This window comes from Thunnus maccoyii, chromosome 3 (assembly GCF_910596095.1).
Source record: "Thunnus maccoyii chromosome 3, fThuMac1.1, whole genome shotgun sequence".
Lineage (NCBI taxonomy): Eukaryota > Metazoa > Chordata > Actinopteri > Scombriformes > Scombridae > Thunnus > Thunnus maccoyii.
In genome coordinates, this window is record NC_056535.1 from 2,137,813 (window position 1) to 2,159,444 (window position 21,632).

At 39.9% G+C, this 21,632-nt stretch overlaps 1 protein-coding gene and 1 long non-coding RNA gene across 3 annotated transcripts in view; both read right to left on the bottom strand.

Annotated features, from left to right (window-relative positions):
• cadpsa (Ca2+-dependent activator protein for secretion a) overlaps positions 1 to 13,484 on the bottom strand; it is a 202,536-nt gene extending 189,052 nt beyond the window's left edge. For both annotated transcript variants that reach the window (XM_042406222.1, XM_042406221.1), the window contains exon 1: positions 12,633 to 13,484. In XM_042406222.1, coding sequence (XP_042262156.1) covers positions 12,633 to 12,983 — 351 coding nt within the window. In that variant the 5' untranslated portion in view covers positions 12,984 to 13,484. The remainder of the gene's footprint in view (positions 1 to 12,632) is intronic.
• A 1,454-nt stretch (positions 13,485 to 14,938) lies between these two features.
• LOC121894120 lies at positions 14,939 to 21,593 on the bottom strand. Its single transcript, XR_006095484.1, has 3 exons — positions 21,333 to 21,593; positions 20,224 to 20,446; positions 14,939 to 15,688 (listed from the first exon to the last, which is right to left on the bottom strand). It is a non-coding gene; the product is annotated as an uncharacterized LOC121894120 (long non-coding RNA).
• Between the last annotated feature and the right edge of the window lie 39 nt (positions 21,594 to 21,632).

Consider the following 21,632-nt stretch of genomic DNA (forward strand, 5'->3'; position numbering starts at 1 on the left):
ACAATTTAAAGCTATGAAAATTCAGACCCATCTTCTCCTCTTTTATTGCCTTATGGTTATCCCATGTCTAACTCTTGGTTTATTCATAATTGAGGCAGAACCACTTTGCCAATTTTCAACTATGGAGATATAGTGTAAAAAACAACAACTATTTTTTTATGTTCTCTGTGTCTCTGGGGCGCAGTTTCAAAAGAAAAACTCAGCTTTCTCGATCAATATAGCACGCATGGAGTAATTTATTGCTTCAATATACTGTATTTACCATCAACGCTGATTGACTGATTGATCCACATAAAAAAACTTTAAAAAATTTTCCTTTAAGTGCTTAAGGCAAGTGTGGTCTAAGCCTTTTGCAATAATCAGGCCACTCCATCAGGATAGGCATTGCTACTTCCGCAACCATTCAGGCAATCTCATCCTTTTCCCTCCAACAAATGGGCTGCTGGTCATCTTCACCACATTACACATACATTCTACCTGACTCTGACATCATCCCCTTGACTCAAAAAAATATCCCCCAAGCCCTAAGACTTAAAGGTAGAGTCAGAGATTCTAATCCAATACACTTTTTGTCAAATTCAACAATATCTCCTCACGGTCCACTAGCTGTCTGTTCTGTGTGTGCACTGAAAAAAAATCCGGTGTCCATACACAGCTCTGGCTCTTTAAATGGTCATGTAAACACAGTTGCTCAGAGCGAGCCACAGCCAATCAGAAGGGGGCGTTAGCGCTCGTGCACAGTCGTCAGAGCAGTTATCTGTATGAGGACATGACAGTCTCCCGTCTCCAGCCCAGAAGGTGTTTTCTCACAGAACAGATACGCTTCCATTTTATTAAATGTATCAATCCACACTGAATCCAAGACAGTCTCACAGAGACCACCCCCCCCCCCCCCCCCCCCCCCCCCCATGAGACTTTTTACGCTCCAAGTCTGTCTCTGCCATGTTTAATGAAGCATAATCTGTGCAAGTAGCTGTTTAAATCACACAAATATCCCACTGTATATGTGTTTTGAATTAACTGTATCAATGAATCAATAAACACAAACACTGTTGATTTCTTCCCATGGAGCCAACATGTAAATTTCTGCTGTCAGTCAGCCTGGTGAAGGCAGTTTGTCTGGCCGCTGTCCTCTCAGCTCTACAGGAGCTGCAGCTGACAGACGGCTGCTTCTGTGGACAGAGACGCTGAACACAGGTCCAGTGAGAAGTGGGGAGGCTGCAGGTAGGCGGAGAGTGTGGATGGACTGTTGTGCTCACATGAGACAAAATCTTTTTTCTGCTTGTGATGATGTTTGAGAGGAACAGAGTTGACTCTACAGCTGGTGCATCACTCTGGATTCCACCATATGTCTCTTTGGCCGTTGCCTTGGCAATGTGTATCCATGAATTTGGGGGGCAGAGTTTCTTAAGGAGCACACAGCCTCCATTTCCACCACCGCTTCAGCTGGCCACTCACTTTTGGGTTCCCTACCCAGTGCCACCTGCACTAGGTAGGGCACTCACTTCCTGTATTGGTGTGCCACGGCACACCAATGACGTCATCACACCGCCCACTATAGCAGAGCAGCAGACTACCTCAGCCCTCACTGAGGGCCAGGTCGTATGTGCCTGCTCCCTCTGTGTCTGAATTGTCTCGTGTTTTTTCCTTGTTTCTTTCATCTCTGCGTCCATGGGCCACACATTCTACCCCTACACACACATCCCCTCATCCTTCATCCCTTCATCCCTCAACCCCTATTGCTTCATCCCATCATCCCTCATCCTTTCATCCCTTCATCCCTCATCCCTCCCTCCAGACCCTCAACCCATCCCTCCTACATTATCCTGACTCTCCTCCTTCCATATTATCCATTAAACAGCATCCCTTTCTCTTCGCTTCTTCCAGCCACAGCTATATAGTTCCCTCAACTCCGTCTGCTTCTTTTTCATTCATTCAACCTTTATTTAAATCTCGAGGTATCATTGAGGGCATGCCCTCATTTTCATCAATGTCGACCAACTGTATCAAATGCTTCGACACAATGAACCATTTTCAGTGCAATTTCCTCATATCGATTCAGTGCTTCAGTCAGCTTTCTTTCCTCCATCACTAGTTCATACCATCAGCAAGCCATGGACCTTCCTCCTTCCAACCCACTTCATTTCCGTTAGCTCCAAAGAACCATCCAGACCACCAGAACATCTATTTTCTCATACATGGTCGTCCCATGGTTTCCACTCAGTCTTCGCATGCATGTCTCCACCCTTTTTTCTCCCTCCCCTCAACCCCCGTTCATCCCACCCTTCGACCGCCCTTCATCCCACAGGCTTCTAAAGCCTTTGAGGTTGGTTCTGAAAAGTTCATCTTGTCTACAGTGAGTTCTAACTTTCAACAATCAAAGTAAGGGATAATGTACAGCGAGTGGGTCATTATTGTGAAATGAACCCCAATAGGGTGATGCAGGACCCTGACGCGAAGCGGAGTAGCTGCCGTCACATCTGTGCCCAGTCACGGACATTATCTCTAACGTTTTTTTGCCACAGGGTGTGGCAAATGAGCTGTAGTTGGTAATCTTACCAGAGTTCTTTCTGGAGATTGATATGATTGGACGTGGTCTTCCAGAGTCTATGAACAGACATGTGTCCTTAGCAATGGTCTGTCATTCATAGCAGCGATCTGCTATTCAGAAATAACAGACATAAACATTAACAATGGCTGGCTTCTGGAGTTGTAACACCTAGTATGAAAGTCCTGATGTAGGACTTTGGCCAAATGTAAAGATTTGTTCAAAGATGTTTGACACTGGACCTTGTGGAGAAAGAGCAGTTTGTTTTGGTGAAAACAGTCTTCTCATTAAAGTGCAAGACTTTATACATTGTTTTTCCAGTGAAGATAGCTGTGCACTGTGCCTGATGTCACACACTTGAAGTTTAAGTTCATGCTATCCTTAGTCACTTTTTCACATAGATAAACTGTTACTCTTAAGTAACACGTACACAAAAATATCAGTCTCTAGGTAATTGAAAAATGTTCTGGATATATCCTGGAAATTGATGTCTTTTAAGACATCATGGAAACACTGTCCTTGCTTGCATTATTTTGTTTAGACATAATACTATGGTTTGGAAGCATATGGCATTACTGGAGACCCATAAAGGTATGAGAAACAGCCTTGTATAAAAAGATACTGCTGCCAAATTTAACTTGGCATTAAGATTATTTCTGCCTCAAAAGCAGTTTTACCTGCAACAAACATTTAAAGAGCTAAAACTGCAATTTGAAAAGACTTTATAAGACAGGTTTTGATCATTAAAGAAACAACGAACAGCCTCTCTTTTCAGCCCACAGCATCTCATGCCCGGTGCAGTACCACCCACTTCCCAGCTGACTGGCAAATGTGTTTGAGAAGGCGTATGAGCTCCAGAGTGAGATCTAAACACAGAATATCAAATTAGACTTTCATTCTCTGTCTACCTCTACAGATCCTCTCGTAACACACAGACTGATTCTGACTTTGTGTCTGAACTGTGATGCTGGCGTGTTTTTTAATGTCTTGCATTCATGAGCCTTTCAAGTGTTCTCTGCGAGTGCAGAGAACACTTGAAACTGATGACCAAAATGTTTCTGTGATTCCCACCTTTCTTCCAATCCAAAATCAGGACCAGTTTCCTCTTTTGTTAGTGATGAATGAACTGATGAAAATATTTGCACCTAAAAGCCAGCTTTGCTAAAGCTTCTCAGCTGAGCGAGTTCAGCATGGCTGCAAAATGATTAATTTAATTAAGTGGAATGGGAATGGGATGTTGTGTTTAGATCACACAATGGATGTGTTTGTGTTTAAATAAAGTGGGGATGCAAAAAGTATGGATGAAAACTGATTTTTTGAATGAATAAATGAATAAATTATTGTTTTATTCCCGGTCGTTTAGATGCAGCACGCTTCCTCTCCACAGGAAATATCAAACAATACAGGAAATAAATTGAGTGGAATGCAGTAAAAAGAAATAGCACATGGTGGACAGAGCAAACAAATTAATTTGTGAACATGTATGTCATATTAGTTGTGAAGAAGCAATACAATGCCACGATGTTCCAGAAAAACAGAAGAGTTAGAATGTTCAAAGACTGATATTAGCACACAAAAAAACACAGCCTCTTCATTTATTTCAGTGAGATCCTGCGTTGACATCCCTTGTCTCCAGCACCTGAGCTGTAAAAACCTTCCTCAGCATTATAAACTGCTGTGCAGCCTGCAAACTCATGGATGTATTACTTAAACTGGACTTCCTGGATCGTATTTCATCTTCTCATTTGTATCAACACACTCCCACCAACACAGCCCCTTGTGTTTTTTTATGCAGCACTATTTTCAGTCTGAACACCTGCTAATGTCAGCCCACTATCCCGAGGAATTATGTTCGTATAGGATGATTACGCACCTCACAATTTACATCCAGAGCCAATGTTCAGTGCCAATGCAAGAGTAGTGTTCCTTTTATTCAGCAAGGCTGAAAGTAAGGGTAGAAACACTGAGTTGGTGGTTGGGAATGTAGTAAGTCAGTCTTTCATGTGTTTGTCCTGTCACAGACCTACGATTATGTTTGCCCTTTTAAGAACTGTAACCACGATCTTTCCCAAACCTTAACCAAATGTTGCTTGCCTAATCCTAACCATAACTTAAACTGTTTTTTGCCATAACATTAACCATTACATTGCTGCCATACACAGATATTGTAATAAGACTTGGTGTTGGACAAAAAAATTAAAAAACACTGTCAATGCAACCCCCTCATTCATTTCAATGAATCACTGCTCAGCATGGATCGCCATCGATGCAAAAGAAGAAAAAATGCAATCTCATCCAGCAACTCACTGTATAACCAATCAAATACCTGCAATGGCTCATTCCTGGCACATTACTTAACATTGCTTTCCTCGATGGAGACATCTCCCAATGGAGATGTCTCATGGTATTGTATACTGCTGTGCCTGTGTCATCTGATAAACCTTCAGACTCATGAATGTAGAACTCTAACTGAATTCCTGGATCTGGAGGAATTGGTACGGCATTTGACAGAAATGCTTTTTAATGAGTTTTTTGTTGTTGTTGTTTGGGGTTTTAATTTTGAGACATTTGAATGGAAACCTGATGGTAACGCATGCACTATCAGTTTTGTTTCTGTGGTGATCACATTGCAGCAGGGACTGTTGCTTTTTCACTACCACACTGACTGGACATATGTAAAGTTGAAATACTGTGGATGTTATTTGCTTTCAATTTCAGTCACAAAGGTATTACATGGCATATTGATATTTTTTAAAAGACTAGATTACAAGTGGGCGTAATCAATAAATATGCTAGTAAGCACAGTCAATTTATGTAGCATTCCTCACTTCATACATGCGGGATGGTGACGTTAAAGCCCCTTACTGCAGTGTCTCTCATCATGCATTCTCCAGAGTGGAGGACAACCTCATGGGGACAGTGAAGGATACAGTGTAACATGATGACACCAAAATAACATGTTGACACAGACAGAAAATAACAAGACCTTTAGTGAGCACTGTAGGGGTGATCTCTGCTCTCACCAGTAGCCTTTGTGTGAAATATGGAGTAAACATGAGGATGATCTTTAGCTGAGTATTTGAAACATCGTGTGCTCCACTTCAGCTGTCTAAGCTGGATTTTTATATGAATGTCCATCCACATACGTGCTACCACAACACAGCAGATACAAGAATCCACTATGTGTTCGACACATCAGTTAGTTAGTCAATGTGCATTCATCTGACTGCAGTGGATTGACTTATTACTTGACTTAAAGGTTGACTTTACACTAAGTCAAGCTTTAAGTTTTAAAGTTCCCCTCCACTCAAATATGTGTTTTTCTTATTGTTCCTACAGTTGGATGTTTGGGCTTCATTGTACAGAATGATGTATGTACAGAGTTTGACACTAGAAGGCTGTTTTCACATTCATCTGTTGAAAGTGGAAATCTTTTCTCTGCTCTTTGAAAATCTGATTTTTAGGGATGGGCCTATTTGTGACATCACAACTAGTTTGGAAGCTAATCCTGGTCCAATATTCAACTTACACAAGTGTGATGCTGAAACTTGAAGCCTCTAGTGCACAAATACTGTGAATGGACTTTACAGTGAAGTAGGAGACATTTTGTGTCTAGCAGTTCAACTTCTGAAATGAAATATATTTGCATAATCATAGATTAGATTCTGTAAGCTATATATGAGAGAGAAGGCATATATGTGATTTTAAAAACCATATCAGACATACATTATATTTCTCAATGCATGTCTGAAGGGGATCTTTAAGTTTGAGTCTGTACTGGAGCTTCTGTGAGCCTGTGTAATTTAGCCAGTTGGTACTATCAGTTGTCAGCAGTTCAACCAGACAGACATTTCCCCTCTCACATGGGTTTATTTCAATAACTGTCCAGATGATCCAAATCAAAGATTAGACAAAAAGTCCAAAAACTGAAAACAGATTTGTGCCATAGCAGTTTTTTTCTTCTTTCTTCTTCCATGAATTGTCTCTCAGATTTATCTTTTGAGACCTTTGGAGTGGCCCAACCCTTATATTGGGAACCACTGGACTAAACTAGCTAACTGTACAAAGTAGTTCAAACTAGCTGTAGCAGTAAAATGCTGCTTACACATTGATGTATCATTATTAATAATCTAATATTGATATGCTTCACGGCCTTAATAGTTTTTGTTATAATAAATAAAATTTGCTGCCATTTCATATATGTTTCCCATTTTTGGCATGTCCCTGAAGCCAGGTGATGACTCTTAAGACACTTTGTCTTATTGTTGGAAGTTGTCAAGGCTGTGCACAGCCTCCAAACCTACGCCCTTACAGTCACAGATCCACAGATATCTGTCTTAATGGCTGCTGCCTGTTGATGGCAGAATCACAAGTCAGCCTGACATCTCAGTTTATATGATTTATAACCAGCACCTCCCCCACTGGCTGAGCTTTCTGTGGTGTGGTCTGTCGCCTTCAGCAGGTGCAGGAAGTGTATTCCATTTACTTTCTATTGTATTATTTCATGCTTCAGAAAGCACAGTTTCAGTAAATGCTAATGGCAATAATCAATCATTATGCAAACAAGTGCTTTTGATTAATTCTGAATTCCATGGTGGATAAGGATGCCATATTCACTAGTTGGATTATACACACACTGTTAAGCAACCAGTGAACAGATCCCATATATACTGTACATAAAGGTGATCAAACAACTTACATCACGATCATCAAACTCTACTGCTAGTAAGCAAGGAACACCCTGCAGTTAGCTATGACAATATATTTTTAACAGACTTTTACTCTTTTTTTACTGATATTAATGGAATAGTTAGGTTTGGGACATACATATGTTTATTCTCTTTTATGCCAAGAGTTAGATGTGAATATTTATGCAGCCAGAGGGCAATTAATTTGGCTGAGCATACACCTTTAAAGCAGGGGGGGAAAGCTAGACTGACTCTCTCCAAAGTTCAAGAATACACCTACCATGGTATCTCCTTTGTTTAATACAAAGTTTGTATTACAAACAGTTTGTGGATTTACAGGGACTTACATGCTGGAACACTTTCTTCAGCGGACAGCCACTAGGCGCACTGACTTCCTAGTCTTGGCAGGTTGCCTGGCAACCTCACAGTAATGTCAAGATTCCAGGAAGACACTGTGATGCAATGGATGTATTGAGAAAGCTGGATATAGCTTGGTGAGTCAACCCTGCTGTCCCAGTCATCAACTTCGCTACAGCAACAAAAAAAAAATCCCCTGTGGCCAAAAAAGTATGTTCCCCATAGACCACCATTCTAAAAGAGACGTCTGTGAAACAGCATTCACCTGCAAACTAGGCCAATTATTACTCTCTGCAGATTTTTATATGTATAAAACTCTTCCAGAGTCTAGCAAAGCTATGTTTACGTGCATGACATCATTCCGATGGAAAGTTCATGGGCCAAGCAGAACAAAGCAGGCGGGGCCAGGAACACACAGCAATGTGCACATGCACACAACGAGGAAGCAAACCAGCGCACAGGAAAACTTTGATGTTTTTCTTCCCTCTAGTGGTCAAAAACTGATTGATGCTGCTTTAATGTTACCAGTGGTGAATTTATAGCTGCTACTTTAAGAGATTTGTTATGATACTTGATGTTGCAACCAGATGACAGGTTCTTTACTGGGAGACAACACTAGACTGCTTTCTCTTACTTTTCACCTGAGCTTAAGTTTTACAAATACATTTACAGTTGAGCTGTGGAAACTAACTTCATTATTGATTCAACCTGACAGTTTATATCAGTGGAATCAATGCAGAGTTGCTTGGCTTAACTCAAATTGTAGATGCAATTATTATTGTCAGAATGACGCACAGATACAAACATCGATTTTTCTCTTATTTCAGTAAGTGGCTGTCACAGTATGCTTTCGTGTCTTGGGTCTCTGTCATCTGCACTCTTACATTTTTCAAGAAACATGTTTCATGACCAAATCATCAACTTCCTCAAGAACAATCTGCCAGTGTCTAAGGAAACATCTTATAAATCAAGTTACTGCTGAAAGCAGTGTATTGTGGCGTGTCTGATTTTTGTTTGGGTGCTATAACCATAGTCTGTAGAAAAAAATAATGGACGAAGCCACCATGACATCACCCATTGATTTGTGAACTCCAAATTTGAAGCCTTGAGTTCAGCATTTTGACCATCACCATCCTGTTTTTTTGGAGCCAGAAGTGACCATATTTGGACAAGAGGGTTGAGCTGACCCTAACACTAGCATTAGCTGCTAGCTTGGTTAGCATGGTGCATTTACAGTCTATAATTAACTGTCATATTGCTGATGGTAATTTTGGCTAGCGAAAAAATAGGCTTAAAACAAAAAGTACAACCAAATCCTGAACAAGACTTTTTTAGGTGACCAAAATGTTACAATTAACTTTCATGAACTGAAAACACACTAAAATAGCAACAGCTACACTAATCTGGGGTTACCTTATATAACATATATAACCAATGTTGTCACCGTGGTAGTGACTTGTCAATCAAAAGGTAACCACACCCTTAAATACACCCTGCTTTATCATCTATTTTACTCTAAATAGGACCATAATTTAAAAGAACATCATGCTGTATTGAAGATGACTTAAAACTAATGATTGAGACCATAAACACATCAGGAAAATGTTTTCTGAGGTAATGTATCAAGTGAGAAATAGGGTAATTTTCTCATAGACTTCCGTACAATTGGACTTCTTTTTGCAACTAGTTGAGTTGCCCCCTGCTGGCCATTAGAAAGAATGCAGGTTTCAGTTACAACCGCATTGGCCTAATTTTTCAGACCCAGAAATTCTTGTTTGGCTGTAACACAGTGGTTCTCAACCTCTTCTAAGAACTGGACCCTTTGGAGAGGTAGCTGCAGACCAGCATAATAGTTCAGGCTTTATGCATATAGCTGCAACCCAAAGCCTCTTTACCTCTAACTTGCATGTGAGTACTGTGACTTTGTATTGGGCTCTGTCAAAACTCTGAGTGCACAGCAGAACTGTGGCAACACAGATCACTGAGTGTAGATACTGGAGGACTGAAGCTGCTGATATCCTGCTTCCACTACATGACTGGTGTAGACAAGGTGTAGGCTCAGAGCTCATGGCTCATGCTGTTGTTGAATGGCTGTAATACCAACACAGACCACTAGGGCTCCGTGGGCCCCAAGTTCAGAAAAAATGTAAAGGTATCAGTGTGCTTCAACCAAAAAAGCTTGTCAAATGGTCAAACTGTGTCTGAAAACCCCTCCCCCAATCCTTTCTGACATTGGAATTGGGGTTGTGTTTGACAATTTCTGTAAAGTTCTGAAACAAATGATCTGACAATACACACCCACTACCACAGTGACTGGCTGGATGTGTGGGATGAACTTCTCTTTGCTGCTGTCTTTTTTCATTTTACACAACTACTACCGTCACTCTTTGTATTTACAGCTGAGTGCGACATTACAGCTTTACTTTACCGGCGCAAAGCCAGTGTTAGGGCAAATGCAGTCTTTATGCAATTTTCTTCAGGCACTGGTCTATTTTTTTGCATCTGCGCCTAACAAACATGTTTGTGCCAAGGTGGGAGGAGAGGCACAGCTAAGGCTGTGTTTATGCTGATTAGGCAGCACAGTGCAATTTTGGTGCTCATTTTGGCATGAAATTGCTTTAGTGTTAAAACCTGCTCAGACCACCTCTTATCACAAATGCAGGGCAATTTTCAAGGCTTTAGTTGGCTGAGGCACAAGCACACAGATCTCTCCAAAATCACAAAACACCTTTCAGTTATGTTACGTATGCCTCTTTTGGTTTGCTCACATTTTCTCATCTAGTGCAGATTGATATGTGCTTCAAAATTATTTTTTTTTATATGAATGAGGAAGAGTCAGATCAATAATACCCACATGTCACTGAGTGTAATCAAACATCAGTACCAATATGCTGTTTAATTGAGCAGACCACGACAACTTTTCCATGTAGTTGATACCAGTAGTCATCACACAACAGCAGGAATGATGGTGTATTTCATCTAAAATCTACAATCTGAAAGAAGGTCTGTGCGCAGATTTTATGTACTAATGGCACAGCAGGGGTAACCTCGTTTAAATTTTCTGACTGGATTGCTAATTGATGATCTGTGTTCTAAACATCAAACTGGTCATTACGGTCTCAACCTCTAAATTTAGACCCTCTAATAAGTGTGCTGGTGGTCATTTTGGAAATTATTGCTCTGTTAATAAGATTTGAAGACTTATAGTGGCTCTGATGTCTGCCATGTGGGCATTGATTGACTGCCATAACTGACAGTTGGCTCACCTGCTGCTCTCCCTGGCTCTGGGACTCGCACTGAGTCAGATTATTGTCACAATATTTCACAAAGTTTAATGTTACTTGATTATGATAACTGCCCTGTTAGCACAGTTTGGCTAAAGTATCTAGCATTACCCATGTGTGCACCAAACAGTGTTCCCAGTAAACTAGCACTAGCTTGGGTCCGAGGTAGCGGGGTGTGTTTCCAGAGCATGACAGGTAACACCCGCACTCCTTATTTAGAAGATCTTGGCTCCAAACAGAAAAGATGCGACCGAAAGCAGCAACTCTGGGCTTTAAACTGGCTCCAATGAAAACCAACAGGAGACGTCACACCTTACTACATCCATCTTTATATACAGTCTGTGATCCTTACTGATGTTCATCCCCATCCCACCCACCTGCTGATTCTGTATTCCTCCTACTAATAATATATTCAGCCTTTTTTCCATCTTACAGTTTGCACCAATGCCTGTGGTCATCAAAAGTGCAAAAATGTGCTTATCATACTCATACTCATACTTATCATACATGTGTGTTCATACCTGAGGATTGTGCTTGCATTTGCACTCTATTTCAGGAAAATAGAGTTCTGTGACTGCCTGCAAGGAAAGATTGTCCAATAATGTGTACCATTATCGTCATACAGTATTTGGATGCTTTTCACATCTTGCCCTTTCCTAAGATGGACGATTTTTTACCTCGCTGTTTAGAACAGCTATAAACACTTAACACGTGCCCATAAAGGCCTGCAGTACTGATACAGTACTGCAGACTCCCAGTCGAGAAACAGTGCTATAAAGAAGTCACAGAGCGTATCTTTGAAATGGAATGGTTTCCAGTATTTTGCAACCAAACCAACACATTGGTCTAATATACATTAAGTTGTCTGAGGCCACAGTTAAAGCTTCTTCACTTCATAAAGAGCACAGAGAAGGAGATGTGCTGTATTAAGACACATTACTCCCAGATAGAGGATGTCATTCAGTTGCACTGGTGAGTGGTGTAGAGGAGCTATACCTGTGCAATAGATTGTTCTAAGAAGAGCTGGGCTTGAGACTAGCAGGAGGAGGGCAATTCCCCAGAGACAATACACACATATGCAACCGCTACTACAATGGGTGGGAACAACATGAATACACATGCTCTCTCTCTCTCTCTCTCTCTCTCTCTCTCTCTCTCTCTCTCTCTCTCTCTCTCTCTCACTCTCTCTCTCTCTCCCTCTCTCTCTCTCGTCATCCTTCCTTTAGCTTCTCCTTTTGTTGTCAACCCTGTCTGTCTTTAGTTTGAATGAATACACGTCTTTGTTTCTGAAGCCTATTTAACCCTTTCTAGCACAGTTTAAATTTGTCATTATCATTCCAGGATGTTGGGTGGAAGGAGAAAATATTTGAAATTAAAAGAGATACAAGTCGACATTTGCTCTCGAGGAGTTACGGCCATGCCTCTGGGAGATGCTTTATGTGTAAACTATCATCTCACTGCACTTCCTCCACCACAGTCGATACCTTTTCCAATAAAGTATTAAAGGTTTGAGCTGTACGCCACAAATATGTGGAAAAAACATTCATTTCAGGCTATAATGTAGATTAAATTGAGCTATTTCTTTTTTACATAACTGAATATTCGACCAACAGGGATGCAGCAACATGGTGCGACAGTGGAAGCAACAGTTGGTGTCATGTATCTATGAGATGCCTTCTAGGAATGAAAGATGCATTTGAATCACAGCTATGAAGTTACGTCTGGGCTTTTTCTCCTTTACCACTCTGCCCTTACCTTCTGCTGCCTCCTGGCCATATCAGTAGGTTGCTTTGCGTTGAACGGATAGGCGATGCAGCGCATCACAAACACATACAGCTGGAGTCTCTTTTTCCTCTCCTCCTCCTCCCTCTGCATCTTCTCCAGGTCTTCTTTCTCCTTGTCGCTGCCCACCGACGGGCTGGGGCTGGAGGGTCGGCCACCGCCGGTACCGCGGCCCCGGGGCTGGAGCCCTCCGCCACCGTGGCCGTCGGCCCCTCGGCCCGGTGACAGCCGGGCTCCTCCGGTGATCTTCGGGGCCGCCACCTCTTTGCGCTCTACCTCCAGTATCTCATCCCCTTCCTCCTCGCTGGAAGACGGATCCAACATGCTGCTGGGGCTTGGATGGAGACTATACCTGCTGGGAAGGTAAAACTGTAAAAGTAGAAAAAAAAGATGCCGATCAGCTTCAGTGTCAGCCACAGAAGGAAATATCCACTGTGGAGAAGCCGCTGTGGAGACGCAAAATGTGACTGATGAGCGCCTCAGACTGTTGCTTCTCAAGAAAAAAAAAACTGCCGTCAGACGAGTCAATCTCAGCAGGAAAAATGAAAGTGTTGTAGAGTCGAGTTGCTTGCGTGATTTCCGATGTTACAACTCTGCCAGTCAGTAGCACATAGGAGGGATTTATCATAAGAGCAGATATACAGGGGGAGGGGTCGCAAAGAGAGAAAACAGGAGGAAACGTTGATGTGTTGGTGCTCTGATGCCTGGAGGCTGGGGAGGAAGAGGCACGGCTCGGAGCTGACCGCGGTGCTGAAACTCGATCCCCGGCTGCTCTGGGATCAGTTTGATCAAGCTGTGAGCACAATAGATAAGCGACCACTTGATGATATCCAGCTGAGTCAAAAGAGGACAGGTTTAGACAGCACCAGACCGGATTCAAAGTGGGTTGGCTTTCACAATAAAAGCGTCGCAGCTGGTTCGTAACAAACAAATAATTAAATTAATGATGAATATAAATTGTTAATTTAATGAATAAACTTCATATATACGTCTGGGATGTTGAGATAACCTATACACAGAAAATTAAACCAACAACAACAATAACAAACATAATGTAAAGAAAAATACTCCCAAAAACAGCTGTGAAGTTTTGACAGGCTTCACCTGGGCCGGGTCCCAAATCAAGCCATAACATCAAAAACATCAGCAGTGTACACCTGAAAATATTTATAAGTTTTACGACATAAAAAACAAGATATCAGTTATTAATAGTGGGATGCCAAACATTTGGCCCATCCAATTACAAAACACCATATATCCATACATCCAAAATATAACAAGACCTCTTCAAGTAACAAAACCAAAAGAGATATATCAGTTGAACAATTGTCCATTTTGACGACCCTCTCTGAACCGACTATTAGTCCTCTACCTGCAGGAGCTTGGTGGGCAGAGTTGGGTCATCGGGAAGATTCAGCTCACTTGGACTGCCCATTTCCATATAAGCTGGAGGTAGTCAGTCATTGGGCCTCTCCCCTCTGACTTCCACCATGTTGGTTTTTGGTTGTGTTAAGTTTCATTTATCTTTGTTATATAAAATTCATTTTAATTACAACTCAAGTGTGGTCTCCCATCCTTTGTCCAGCCTTGAGTCAGGTTGTGACAATATACAGTACTGTACGAAAGTTTTAGGCCCCCTAGATGTTTAGATTCTTATCCATTATGCAGTACCATCAAGGAGGTGTTTGATTGGTCCCAAATTTGTTCATGACATGACAATGACCCCAAGCATACAGCTAGAGTCATAAAGAACTATTTTCAACAACAAGAAGAATGATGAGTCCTGCAACAGATGGTATGGTATGGCCACAGAGTCCTGATCTCAACATCATGGAGTCAATCTGGGATTACATGAAGAAGCACCTGAGATGGCCTAAATAATAAATCCAAAGAAGAACATTCTTTCTCCAGGATGATTACAACAACCTACCTGCAAGTTACCATGAAAAACTGTGTTCAAGTGAACTGAGGAGAACTGCTGCTGTTTTAAAGGCAAAGCTGCTCACAGCAAATATTGATTTCAATTAGGTTTCTGCTGTTTACTCAACTTTGTAAGAAGTTAATTGATAAATTAAAACAGTTTATAGCAATATTTTCGTAAGCATTCTCACTTAACTTTTGCACAGTACTGTACATGGAAATATTAAATATACTATAAAAAGTTTATAATAAATGACACTTATCGCCAATGATTTCTCCAAATAACGGGCTAACTTTAATGTGTTATGTGTCGCTGCATTTCAAAAGGATATAATAAATTAATTTGACTGGAACAGTTTTGGGACATAGTACAGTAGTAAAATCCAAAAAATGGATACCACATCCAGCTACAGTACATACAGTAGTTTTTTCATTTAATCAGGATTCACAAAATTATTAAAAGTCTAATGAGTTAAAAACAACTGACTCCAACTCCAGCTTATAAAAATAATTCAATGCCAATGGGAGAATACACTGTAGACCTTCCTTGGCAAAAGAAGAAACAAATTAAATTTCGACTTTGAAACAAAACAAAGGACAAAGAAGACATCACGTCATTTAGCTAAACACTTCATGGCACACTGCCCACACACTGTGACTGATCAAAGGCTGAGTGGCAGACACAAACAAACCTCCTTTTCCACTTACAGGGTCAAATAAGGACAATGTTCTTGAGTCAATCATCTTATGTAGGACATGTGTTTACTTGAGAATACAGCACTGCAGTACAGTTCGTGTTCAGCATCTTAGCTCTGACCTCATCACTCCCTTCTGAATACACTATTATACTGTGTGATGATAGCAGATACTTCCCCATGGGGGAGAGGACTGGGAGGTGAGGGTGCTAAACAAAGCAAAGCAACAGCATCAGTGGGGATATATTTGCAGGGTAAAGAGGCAGCAGCAGCATCGGTAGAGCAGAGGAAGAGCTGGGCATTTTCGGAGTGCTTTGGATAGGTGATGCAGAGAGTGGTACATTAATGACACGTCAATGTAGCATAGCAGCTCGAGTTGGCTGCCTGCACTCGCTCCAAAGAATCTGATACATCCTGTGAAAAGGCAGAAAAAAACATGACTGTAGGCAACCATCCATCTATGGCATGAAAAAAAAAGAATCTTCACATAATCTATTTTTTTTATGTGTCATCATGCTGCTATAATGACTTTATTCATCTTTTTTTTATGCCTCTTCTGGTACACGTACACACTGGACACACACACTGCAACACACTGATTGAGTGACTCACCATTTCCTTAACAATATGTTGACTGCACATAATTGCTTTGGCAATTGTTTATGAACTTTTGTGCCAGTAAAACTCATTAAATAAGAAATGAATTGAGAGAGATGAGAGAAGGCAGGTGAATGATAAAAAGAAGACAATCACATGATACACAACAGGATATGTAAACAAAACAATACTGAGCAATAACATCAAAATGTCCTAAGAGATTGAGGCCTAGTTATTATAGGTACACTAGTTTACAGTACAGTCTACACTATAATCATGAGTATCCCACAGCTCTGCCTAAGCGCAACACGCAATGTTGTGTAGGAATGTTTGAAGAGATGGAGGAAGGAGGGAACATCTGAAAGCGAGGTCATACGTGGCATCATTGGAAACACAAGAAACCCATCTCAACTGAAACAATTTTGCACGTTACTGTTTACACATATTCAGTAGCCTATTGCTTATATGTCAGTGGTGTACTACCATAAAACTCATATGTTGCTGTGGTTGAAGATGCCCTCCATACTCTGCTGCTGTGAAGTCAGTTGTATATATGACATCCTCTATCCTTATACTCTCGATTCTGATAAGAAAAACCTTCACAAAAAACTTTTTAAAAAATGAGTAACTACAGGAAAGCAAACAGAAGAGATACCTCTTCCAGGATGAACAGATACAATACTTGTATTGTACAAGCTAGAGGGAGTGGTATTACAATATGGAGGAACAGAATGACAATATTAAGTAAATAAAATATCAACATATAATATTAAGTAAAGAGTAATAAGTTTGAGGTTCAGCCAGGAGTGCAAAAGTGTTTAGAGTGAAGAAAGGGAATCAGAGAAGACATTAAGCAACCTCCAGGTGCAGCGAAGCAGTGGTAGGACCCAGAAGAAGACAGACTACTCACCCACACAAGAGGTAAACTCAAGGATACCATTCACAGAGAGAATTGACAAGAGGTGCCAAGAGAGGATGAACCAGGTAAATGAATACAACACATGATGTAAGAACAGTTATGAACAAAGACAGAGCAAACACTGGCCAGGTTGTATTATCAGCACACAAAGGACACATGGGCCTGCAATGTGGCATTAAAAAATTGTACTCTGTTCATTTTTATACTTGAGTTAGGTTACTTAGTTATTGTATATAATTTAAGCTTTGATTGTATTTGTTTTCTTACCTACCTCATTGTTTTTGTATTTTGTGATTTATTTTAAGTGGCTGCTGTAACACTGTAATTTCCCTTGGGATTAACAAAGTGCTCTATCTGCAATTGTAACATGTAAATAAATAATTCTGGTGCACTCAGAGATCAAAATAAATGGAAAAAATATAAATAAGTTATTTTTAATTGTTTCAATTAAAGCTGGGTGGGTACCTTGCAGAAGGTCAAAAAAGATGACAGTAATCCAGTTAAACTGCCATAATGCATAGGCTTTATATTAATGCAAATGTTTTAATAAATAAGAAATACAAAAATACAAATGTGTAGGTCTGTGGTAGCAGGTGATGTCTGCTGCACTGACCACAAAAAATCCCTTCCTAATGCTATTCCATTGTGATTCTGATGCATTCTGAAGATTATATGAGGCTTCAGCAGTCTGAGTTAGAGAAATCAGGAAGGTATCTTTCAAGGTTACAGTCTCTCTATTATGAAATGTCTTTGTGTTACTATCAAGCAAACTAAGCTAACGCTGTCTGTGGAAGCTCAAAGAGGACATTTTGCACTAAGAGCACACAAACTTTGGAAGATACCCACTTGATTTGTCTAACTCAGACTACTGAAGTCTCATATTAGTTTTTGTTGAACTTAGGAAAGCATTTTTATACAGAACGCGGACTGTGGATGTTGTCCCCCATCTCTTACATGGAAATTGCTAAAAGGATAATGATGGCCTGATAAAGCCTGATATATCTTATTCCTCTGTGCTGTAGACTTCCGTTGTTGTCCAGAAACTATTAAAAACAAATCAATGAGCCCCACGGCTGCACTGGGTGACATGTTCCGTCACCACAAAAGATTATGGTCATCATAGTTTCTTTAGAAGTGGCTCCAAAGACTGATAACAGTAATCATGTTTTCAATCTCTGGAGAGTAGTTCTGTGGAAGGCAGTGAGCATGCAACGTGGTTGCGTTTACAGAGCTCTACTAGCTTGTTGTGCTACATATCACAATGTCTTGACATTGTACTGAAGTTCTTTGAGAAATGTATAATCTAGTACAAAATCAAGAGGCAGTGATATGTAGCACAACAAGCTAGTTCAGCCTCTGTCTGAAACAGGCCATTTTAGATCATGTCTCTGTAAGGCCCCCCTCCTGATGAGACATTCTGTTCTTATTAGCCAGCTTCCAACTTCAGAGCCTACGTAAACAATAGTAGTAGTAGTAGGATTTAACTTATCTTTCTCGGTCTTTACTCAAAATGGCAAATTCTCAAATACATCCACCCAGATAAGATCCAGAATAAGAGAGTGGACAATGGGAACAACCTCAGCAACAAATATTACAGAACAGACAGCTGTTTATGGACATGTGTGACAAGCTGACGTCATCTCGTCAGGAAAGTAACGAACATTGCAAACAACACGTTCAGGATAACCTGGGCTATTTTTTTTTTTTTTTTTTTACAGAGAGCATTTTTACATACGTTTTCCCCCAAGTTCTGAAACTTTGTTTAACATGGACATCCAACATCCTAGCAGCAGCCTGTACAAATAACAAAAAAAATCAAACCTACAAATCATGCTTACAGGTACATGCCTTAAACTCAGATTTAAAGGACGGGCTCACAGTTTTTCAAGTCTGTATAAAAACAACAGTCAGGAGCCCAAATGAACATTGAAACATATTTATTTTGCTGTAATCATTCCTCCTGTTCATACTGACCATTAGAAGATCCCTTCATAATGCACTTACAATGTAAGTGACGGGGGATAAAGTCCACAGTCCTTCTTCTGTGTAAAAATGTATTTAAAAGTTTATCTGAAGCTAATATGAAGCTTCAGCGTCCAAATGAGTCAAATCAAGTAGATATCTTTCAAATTACAGTCTTTTTAGTGCCAAAGTCCCTCTTTTTGTTACTATACTTCCACCGTAGCTGTTCGAAACACTGTCTGAGGAAACACAAAGAGGGAATTGGATGCTAAAAAGACTGTAAATGTGTCAGATATCCACTTGATGTGACTCAGAACTCAGACTGCTGAAGCCTCATATAAGCTTCACATCAACTTTTAAATGCATTTTTGCACTAAATGACTGTGTGGACACACTGTGGATTTTGGCCTCCATCACTTACATTGAAAACACATTTGAAGGATCTTTTAATAGTCAGTATGAACAGGAGGAATGATTACAGTGAGGAAAACCTCTTTCACTGTTTATATGGACACCTGACTGTTGTTTTAAGGTGCACATATGTCATTATGCACAGCGAAGCTCAAATACCCAACTAGTAATAATAGTTATAATAATAATAATAAGTAGCATCATAGTAATAAGTAAGTAATAATAAGCAAAACACATTTCTGAGTGGAACAATGACAATGACCAATAATTTAATGCACATATGGGCATGTAAATATTGTATTTAGAAAATATTTGAAAAATGTGACTTGAAAAATGTGAATTTCTCCTTTAAAGTCCAATATCAGATTTCATGCAATGATAAAACTACTGCAACACTAGACAAATATACCATGTACATGATAAGCCTGTATTGGGTTTTAATTATATCACATCAGCTATGAAGTAGTCTGCAGTGTAGCACAAACATAAATATTCGTCTCACCAGTCCATCTTTTTCTTCTTGTTTTTCTTTTGCAATTCAAAGTTTTTTTCCTTTTTTTTAACACAACACAAAAACACCAAAGACATTATAAAACTAAAGCCACTGCACAACAACAAAAAGGAAGAAAAGCAGGCAGCAGTGGATTAAGACCTTTTACAGTAAGGTTCACTTGAACAATATTTAAATTCTTAAGGTTTGCATCTCACTTCAATACTTTCAATACTTACTAATAGTAATTGTGCAAATCTGTGTTTTTGTAAATAAATATCTTTCTACCAGAGTAATTCTATCTCATTAACTGATATGTGAGGCTTTGTTTTATATTAAACATCTGCTTACTTTTTTCTTTTTTCTTGTTTACATATTTGATTGATTTTGTAATTACAAGGAGGAAAATGTATCAGGGATAAAATCAACACTATTAATAGTAAAAGGTGTTGAATTGTTCTTTATCCCATACTCTCATTTTTCCCCCTGTATTCTACAATTGTTCATATTGTGTCTTGCAGTGGTCGTGCTTGTGTTCAACTTGAATGTAACATTTGTGATATCACTTACAGATTCCTGAAAGGACGTTTGTTCCAATTGCATTGTCTGCCCTCATGGACTCAAACACTTTAGTCTGAGCGCCAAGGGTGGTCCCTCAGTAAAATCGGTATGTTCTTGAGGGATCTCGTGCACTTTTTGAGTCCTTAAAGCACCCCTGCTGTAAGACTGCAATCCTGTAGTATAGTACACTCTTAAAGTCTGCAATTCTGAACACTTTGTTTGATGGAGGAATCTGCAATTCACAGCAAACAAACACATGAAATCAATGAGGCGAAGCTAGAAGAAAGGGTTACATGAATTGTTACCATGTATATATCCTATGTACAATACATAGAAAGCACTGTGTACAATTGTTTAAAAATATATTTATGTACTTTGGACAAATACATTTTGCAACATATGAACAACAAAAATCCCAAATAATTAATCACACTAATAGGAATGAACATTACTTCACTTGCTATAAAAATGCCTCTGCCCTAGGTAAAGTCTGATGAAGAAAATGATGCCCCAACTCTCATCTCACTATTTTTAGTGCTTGCACCGAGCAAGGAGTTTTATGTGTGTTTTATGAGCTGTCACTGCATAAATCGGAAACAGGTAGCACCGACATCAGACATTTTTTTTCCAATCATGTGAGATCCTGTAATACCAAGACTGAAACTCTGCCACTGTCTGTGTTTAAGTGGATGTCATTGAAGACCTTAACAGGGGCAGTCTCAGTGTTGTGGTGTGGTCGAAATCCTGACTGGAAGACATCAAAACAGTTGAATAGTGCCAAGAAGTTGTTCAGCTGCTGAAAAACAGCTTTTTCAGATATTTTATCTAAAAACGGTTTGATATGGGCTTATAATTGTTCATTAGTGAAGTGTCTAGATTGTTCTTTTTTAAGAGAGAAAGCAGAGAGAGAGATGGCAGTTTTCAGACGTGTTTACAATTTGTAGATCTGAGGCCATGCAATTAGAAACATTTTTGAAAAAGCCCATCAGCAGAATATCAAAGCAGCAGGAGGATTTCAGATCTTGTATGATCCAATTTTTTGTGGTCGATAGGATAATCTTGTGTTATACTACATGAATTAATTTTGAGTGGACACAGGGACAACACATACACTGTACCTGATAAGGAGGCACCGATTGCTTGTCTAAATTTCTGAATTTTGTCAGCAAAGACAAAGGCAAATTCATTGCAGGCCCTGGTGGATAGAAGTCCAGAGGCTACTGACACAGAAGGATTTGTTAGCTTATCGACAGTAGCAAACAAGGCACGTGCATTTTTATTGTTTTTGGCGATGATGTTTGAGAAGAAGGACTGTTTTGCATTTCTCAGTTCCAAATGACAGACACAGACAGACAGACAGACAGACAGACAGACAGACAGATAGATAGATAGATAGATAGATAGATAGATAGATAGAT